Below are 8,559 nucleotides of genomic sequence, written 5' to 3'. Positions count from 1 at the left end.
GTCTAGATATGTAAATGCGATATTAACTGCATTGCCATTCTTTGTGTGCTTTCTGAGATCGTGATCAGTACTATAAAAACAGAGAGATCAAGCAGAACCCCCCCCCCCTTCCCTTCAAAACACCCCGACCAGAAATACCCTCTCCTACAGTTCGCAATCCAATTTCAAAAATAACTGCATGAGTGGAAAGAGATTGCAAGCAAGGACCCAAGAAAGACAACATTTAAGAGAAAAGATCGAAAGAAGAGAAATGATTGAAAGGCAATGTAGAAGGGAACAGATTGAGGACAATGCCATTGGAACAGATAGAAACGAAGAGAAAGTCAATGTGAGAAAATAGAAAAGAAGAAAGCCAATGCGAATAGGAAGAGACGAAAGCAAGGCAATGTGAATGGAACAATATGGAAAGGAAGGCTATTGCTATTGGGAAGAGATTAAATAGAAGGCCAAGAATCAAATGGACCAACTGCATCAAAGATTTGACTGGAAACAATTATGAACAATAAAAAGAATGACACAAATAACACTTGACTTCCAGTGAAGAAAGGGCACCTGATGTCAATACTCATGAGTTTGATTATGTTAATGATATTAAACAGATATTACAATTGCTGACTGCCATTACAAATATTTTAGTCATTATGGTAATTGGCTACCATTAAAACCTATAATCAGATATTAAAGTAGGAAGCTACTTTCATGAATTTGTTTTTGCATATCTGTTGACTGACTTAATTAGCTGATTATTAGCGAATTGCTGCGTTATGTCTGTCATCGTTTAGGCCTATTTGAAGTTTTGGACGGAACTTGGCTCAGTGATTTGGAACTAATTACGAGATAACCGTCGCTATTCTGACTACTCATTCTGACAGTTGGTATTCGTAGTTATTAATGTAGTGAACGATTAATCAAAAGATATGACGTATTCAATACTTAGTGTGATTAGCTTTATGATTGAAGGTTACGCCTTAGAGTCTTTTTACTGTTTTGTAATTGGTTAGAGTTTTGAAAATGAATACAGAGAGTTTGAGTTGGTCTTGACGAGTACTCTACGATAGACGCAGTCGAGTGCAGTCCTGGAGAGCCTTGGGGCGAGTGTTGACGCAGACTAAAAGAGTCTTGGGTCAGCCTTGCGATAGTCTTGGGGATTTTTCCCCAGGGCGCTGTGTCTTATAGGGTGCTCGACTGATCGACTAAGACGAGAGTTGAAATGTATTTCGTTGTGTGCGTCTTATTTGACTGTAAAGCTAAAGTGACTTCCCCGATCCCATACCTCAAGGGGACGAGATATAGAGACGAGACGAGATTCCCCCCTGAAACGTGTAGAGAACCCGAGAGTAGAAGGATTTTCCCCTGATACTACTATTCAAACATTGTTCAGCAACATACAGTGAAAAAATCAAGTATAGTTTAAGGATGAATATGTATAGTTGTCACAAATTATTAGAAAATTCTGAGAGTGTGTTTATGAAATAAGTTCTTTAACGTAGTCCTAAAATGTGCCGTACTTGATGACAGAAATAGACGTTGATGACTTTCATGCTGATCATTAATACTTTCTTAACACATCATGTTTAACAAAAATCTCCCATTTATTAGGTTGGATGCCCTCAATTGACCTTTCACGTTCATACTAACACAACTTGCAAAAACTGTGTGTCTTGTAAAAGTTGAACTAGGTAAATTTTCAAGTACATTTGCCTAATTTCAAACTGTTCATTACACCCAACTATGTTGCAAAGATGAACAGTAAACTGACCTAAACTTACCTGAACAATATTAGATTAGATGCACCTACATTGCTATTTCATCCAATGTATATTACATCAATCAAGAAGATAAAGTTTCGTCCGGCATTTTGTGTCTGATTTCAGAATAGATCTGAGTCCCTTGTTATGAATAACAGGATCTGCCAAAATTGCCAGAAAACTCCAAATTGTAATGAAATTTGCAGTAGGAGTCGCCATTGTTACAGAGACCAATTGATTACATTTTAATGGCGACTTTCATCACATTTCATTGGCAATGGTTCTACATTTACGATGGCGCAGTACCACCCCAGTCCCATTTCTAAAAGTGTCAACGTAGATATTAAAGGATTAAAAACAAGCAAGACGAAATCGACTGAATAACTACTAAAATACCCAGTTACGGAAGTTACTGGATTATATTACAGGTCGGACTCATCACCATTACAATCCGGGTTTCACCAGGCTCAGCATTGCTAGAGCACATTCAGTGAATCATACCTTTGGCGATGACTATCAACTATATGCAAATTATGACTTACAAACTGAGGTTTTGCTTATATGCTCTAGAACTTAATTACCCATGACAATGTCAGTCGGCGCGTCTGTTGGGGATCGATGATACTGTGCATATTATATAGAGTTTATTCTGTTTATTTAATACTTGGAGAGTTAGTGGGTGTGCCTATAGCATCACACTAATACTTGGAGAGTTAGTGGGTGTGCCTATAGCATCACACTAATACTTGGAGAGTTAGTGGGTGTGCCTATAGCATCACACTAATACTTGGAGAGTTAGTGGGTGTGCCTATAGCATCACACTAATATTTTACGATTCTCGTCCCGTACCAAATTGGATGAAAACGTAACCATGTCATATTTTTCGTTGGTGTTATTTGCTGTGATGTAGTTAGTCAGACTTTCCCATCCTGTGTTTTGAATGTATTGAGATACGATTACAATCGTTGTAAGCACATTATACGAATTCCCATTGGAAAGGAATTTCCCATCTAATCCCGTGAAGTATTCTGAATTAGTTTGACTGACATAAAGTGCTGTATATTTTTGAGATATGAATAACAGTGCTTGTTTTATTTTATGTTCTACATAGTCCAATAATTTTTGGAGACACATTGATTATTTGCAGCTAGATTGTTTCTGAGAAGGATATTATAGTCGCAGTGACAACATTTGCATGGAATCACATAGAATCGCATTGGTGTCTAGATAGGTAAATGTGATATTAACTGCATGGCCATTATGTGTGTGCTTTCTGAGATCGTGATCAGTAGTATAAAAACTGAGAGGACTCGCAGACCCCTCCCTCTCCCTCCTTCTCAAACCATAACCACTCTGACAGGCCCAAGTCCCATTTAAAAATAACATCATGAATGGAAAGAGATTGCACGTAAGAACCCGAGAAAGACAACATTTAAGGGAAGAGATGGAAAAATAGGCAACGTAGGAGGGAAATGATTTAACGAAAGGCAAAGTGAGTGGGAACAGATTAAGGACAATGCCGTTGGAATGGAAAGAAATGAAGGGAAAGTCAATGTGAAAAGATATATAAGGAGGCGTCATGGATGAGACAAGGTGAAAAGAAAGCCAATGTGAATAGGAAGAGACGAAAGCAAGACAATGTGAATGGAACAATATGGAAAGGAAGGCTATTGCTATTGGGAAGAGATTAAATGGAAGGCCAAGAATCTAATGGACCAACTGCATCAAAGATTTGTCAGGAAACAATTATGAACAATAAAAAGAATGACACAAATAACACTTGACTTCCAGTGAAGAAAGGGCACCTGATGTCAATACTCATGAGTTTGATTATGTTAATGATATTAAACAGATATTACAATTGCTGACTGCCATTACAAATATTTTAGTCATTATGGTAATTGGCTACCATTAAAACCTATAATCAGATATTAAAGTAGGAAGCTACCATTCAAACGTTGTTCAGCAACATACAGTGAAAAAATCAAGTGGTATTACGAGGCGCGGAATGTAAATTTATTATTTTGTGTATACTAGAAGAAAACGTACTAATAATTCAAAATTACGTACGTATTAGAGGCCGTGGCGTGTGTGTTTTAAAATGATGTGTGCATTTTAAAAAAACAGCGTGACTGTGCGTTTTAATGGTATGTGCTTTAAAAAAATCATGTGTGTATATTAAATGGCGCGGGTGTTTTTAAAAAACGTGTGTTTTAAAAATGACGTGTGTGTTTTTAAAAATGGCGTGTGTTTAAAAATGACGTGTGTGTTTAAAAATGACGTGTGTTTAAAAACGATGTGTGTGTTTTTAAGAATGGCGTGTGTTTAAAAACGACGTGTGTGTTTTTAAAAATGGCGTGTGTTTAAAAACGACGTGTGTGTTTAAAAATGACGTGTGTGTTTTTAAAAATGACGTGTGTGTTAAAAACGACGTGTGCGTTAAAAATGACTTGTGTGTACGAGGCGCGGAATGTAAATTTATTATTTTGTGTATACTAGAAGAAAACGTGCTAATAATTCAAAATTACGTACGTATTGGAGGCCGTGGCGTGTGTGTTTTAAAATGATGTGTGCATTTTTAAAAAACGGCGTGACTGTGCGTTTTAATGGTATGTGCTTTAAAAAATCATGTGTGTATATTAAATGGCGTGGGTGTTTTAAAAAACGTGTGTTTTAAAAATGACGTGTGAATTAAAAATGATGTGTGTCTTAAAATGACGTGTGTGTTTTACAATTATGTGTATTTAAAAAACGTGTGTGTATAAAAGGACATGTGTATTTTAAAAATAATGTGTGTTTAAAAACATAACGTGTGTGTAAAAACGATGCGTGTGTTTAAAAACGACGTTTGTGTTTTTAAAAATGGCGTGTGTTTAAAAATGATGTGTGTATTTAAAAATGACGTGTGTGTTTAAAAATGACGTGTGTGTTTTTAAAAATGACGTGTGTGTTAAAAACGACGTGTGTGTTAAAAAATGACGTGTGTGTTTTTAAAAATGACGTGTGTGTTAAAAACGACGTGTGTGTTAAAAAATGACGTGTGTGTTTTTAAAAATGGCGTGTGTGAGGTCGAATGAAAATTTCGTGTGTGTAAAAAGAAAAAAACGCGTGCATTAACTTATTTACGCCTGTGGGGGCGCTGTTTTGAATAGATTTTTTGTGTGTGTGTGTGTGCAAAAAAACGCGTGCGTTAACTCTTTTACGCCTGTGGGGGCGCTATTTGAGAGATTTATTTCGTTTGTGTGTTAAAAAAATCGCGTGCATTAACATATTCACGCCTGTGGAGGCGTCCTCTCAAGCGGTAGCCATTTTCGTTTGTGAATTTCTATAACGTCAATAAGGAAAATAAAATTTCTATAACGTCAATAAGGAAATAAAAAGGAACTTGTCCAGCACGAACGTTTTATTCATTTTGCCCTATAAATTTACCGACACTGTGTATACCTCAGAGACCTGGTGATTTATTCGTGTGGTTGGTTGCTGAAGACAATGCGTGGACGTCTGGTACAATGGGGCAGAACAAAGTACTCATACTGATGTGTGTTTTAAAATGATGTGTGCATTTTTAAAAAACGGCGTGACTGTGCGTTTTAATGGTATGTGCTTTAAAAAATCATGTGTGTATATTAAATGGCGTGGGTGTTTTAAAAAACGTGTGTTTTAAAAATGACATGTGTGTTTTTAAAAATGGCGTGTGTTTAAAAATGACGTGTGTGTTTAAAAACGACGTGTGTGTTTTTAAAAATGGCGTGTGTTTAAAAACGACGTGTGTGTTTTTAAAAATGGCGCGTGTTTAAAAACGACGTGCGTGTTAAAAAATGACGTGTGTGATTTTAAAAATGGCGTGTGTTTAAAAATGACGTGTGTGTTTAAAAATGACGTGTGTGTTAAAAAATGACGTGTGTGTTTAAAAATGACGTGTGTGTTTTTAAAAATGACGTGTGTTTTAAAAACGACGTGTGTGTTAAAAAATGACGTGTGTGTTTTTAAAAATGGCGTGTGTGAGGTTGATTGAAAATTTCGTGTGTGTAAAAAGAAAAAAAAACGCGTGCATTAACTTATTTACGCCTGTGGGGACGCTGTTTTTAATGATTTTTTTTTTTCGTGTGCGTGCAAAAAAACGCGTGCTTTAACCTTTTTACGCCTGTGGGGGCGCTATTTGATAAATTTATTTCATGTGTGTGTTAAAAAAAACGCGTGCATTAACCTATTTACGCCTGTGGAGGCGTCGTCTCAAGTGGTAGCCACAATTGCATTAGCATATGGTGTTACGTACTTCTTTGGGTTGCATCACTTGCCAGAGCATGCTTGGATTAAATTTCGGTTATTTTTTTTTAACTCTGTTTATAGCCATCATTAGTGCTGTTGTAGATATACAAGGCATTAGACCTGTATTTTTGTTTAGTTTGCCTTGGTCTCTTATTGACGAAATTACGGTAAATTCAGTTAGTTTTGCAACATTACACACATACATAGCTGTATTAAACTATATCATTTCACATTTCAAGTAAAATGTCAAGACCACAGTATGTGCTGATGTATTTTCGCAATATAACTACTGAGAAAAACGTCAATTGTTTAAAATTGTCACGCATGTTCATCACGTGGTTTCTTAGTTGCAACGAAGATCAAATGCGAATGCCACAGTATATGTGTATTTATTTATTTTAAACTTTACACGTATGGGTATGTTTGTGTGTGTACGCCCCATATTTCAAGGAAAAATGTGTACCCCTTTACAAAAATGCCCACTTGCGACTAGCAAGTGAGTGAGATTTTAAGGTCAACGGAGACTGTTACAAGATCGCCAAACACGTTTTCGATCATTACTATTCAAGCATAAAGCCTAAACCATGGCTCAGTGTTGATACGAACATATGTAATAAATGAGTATCTTGACGACAAATGCGCAGATATGATTGGATGATAGAGCTATGAGGTTCAATTGTGCATTACATCATACATGATAGTATCAATTGTATTTGTCTTTCGAGAACTATGCATGTATTCAGATATTCCCGCATACGATTGATATTGCATATGTAATCTATCACTTACATTGTGATATACAGTGCACGTGCTTGCTTATTAGGATCATGGAAGGTACTAACGTTAGTACCTTCCATGTTAAGATGCACGTCACCTTGTACTGTCTTCGTGCATACTTTGCAGTATCCTCGTCATAACCTCATAATATATTATAAATACCCGACCATACCCGACTTTACCTACAGTACGCAGTAATTGTAATGGTCGGCGAGAAATAGATTGTGATTATTCATACCACTACGCTAGAATTCTTATATAAAATTTCCATAATTAAACATTCATTTCTTGTCTTATTTTTGTTATTTGAGTGATTGTATTCAGAAATCCACTAAATATTCAACCGCTGTCAACGTGGACTAATACAATGAATATTTCCCGACATTCTATACAGGTTAATACAATGACACTTGAAGAACAGCGGTATTGGATAGTGCTGCTACGAGATCGAATACGGTTTTTTTCTATATATAAATGTATACTACCAGTTAATATGGGTAAGCGCGGTTGTGTAGAACTAAAATTAGCTTACACATCAGTCAATTCACATGCAATGTGTTCTCGTAGAATTCTGCTCAGGTCACGCTATGTGTTCTCGTAGAATTCTGCTCAGATCACGCAATGTGTTCTCGTAGAATTCTGCTCAGATCACGCAATGTGTTCTTGTAGAGTTCAACACAAAACATAGCATCGCGCTTGTGGGTGCCTTCGAAAGACCATGGAAACAGAAAAAGAAAGAAACAATATTTTGGATGAATCAACCTTGCCATTGTTGTTCGGTGATATCGCAGATGAAGAAGCTGGCCCAGTTGGGCAGGGTTCTGACGTGCATACGTGCTGTCAAATGACTTCGTCGCATGTTGGGCTGATTTACGCGTTTATTTCGTGTATATTTTTTGCCGGGAGTATTGCTGGAGCTAAACTGATCACTACCGTCCATCCATTTGGCATCTATCTAGTTAGAATGGCGGTACTAAACATCTGCATCACACCAGCCATTGTATATAACAAGGTGCCGTTACTTGTGTACAATAGTTCCCAATATGCCTGGTTGATATTACGCGGTATCTGTGGTTGCTTGGGTACAACCTGTATATTCACAGCGGTGCGTTTAATGCCTGTAGGAGATGCTGTTGTCATATTTTTTAGCATACCTGTCTGCACGGCCTTCTTAAGTTGCGTTTGTTTGAAAGAATTGATTACATTAGTCGACATTTTTTTCGCCCTGCTAAGTGTGGCAGGCGTGGTAGTTATTTCTAAACCATCGTTTTTGTTTACAGAATCAGATGCCGATGTGAAGACAGTCGAGCAGTATATCTACAAGCCAGCACTAGGAGCTATATTTGCATTAGTGGGAGCATTGTTTATCTCAATGGTGCTCATTTCAAGCCGGAAACTCGGTAAAAATGTGAATCACCTGACAATTATTTTTTACTTCTCCGCTGTAGGCATGGTTACAACCACAGTTTTTCTCTACGCATTAGGACAATTCGCCATTCCATTCCACAAAATGGACTGGATTTATTTGATATTCGTTGGACTTTGTGGTGTAGGCGGGCAAATACTTCTGACAAAAGCCTTACAAATCGAAAAAGCAGTTTATGTGGCGATCATTAGAACAATGGATATTGTATTTGCTTATTTATTTCAATACTTTTGGTTTGGTCGGAAACCAGACTGGACTACTCTAGGTGGCGCTGTTCTGGTAATTGCGTCATCTGTAGGCATTACATTGAAAAAGTTGTTTCATGAAAATGACCGTTAA

General features: G+C 37.0%; 1 protein-coding gene across 1 annotated transcript; it reads left to right on the top strand.

The window, feature by feature from the left end:
- Positions 1–7,512: 7,512 nt before the first annotated feature.
- LOC100368124 (solute carrier family 35 member G1-like) lies at positions 7,513–8,559 on the top strand. The gene has a single exon (XM_002734026.1). The coding sequence runs from the start codon at positions 7,513–7,515 to the stop codon at positions 8,557–8,559; it is 1,047 nt and encodes a 348-aa protein (XP_002734072.1).

This window comes from Saccoglossus kowalevskii, chromosome 18 (genome assembly GCF_978046115.1).
Source record: "Saccoglossus kowalevskii chromosome 18, keSacKowa6.1, whole genome shotgun sequence".
Classification (NCBI taxonomy): domain Eukaryota; kingdom Metazoa; phylum Hemichordata; class Enteropneusta; family Harrimaniidae; genus Saccoglossus; species Saccoglossus kowalevskii.
This window is presented reverse-complemented; position numbering and strand designations above follow the sequence as displayed.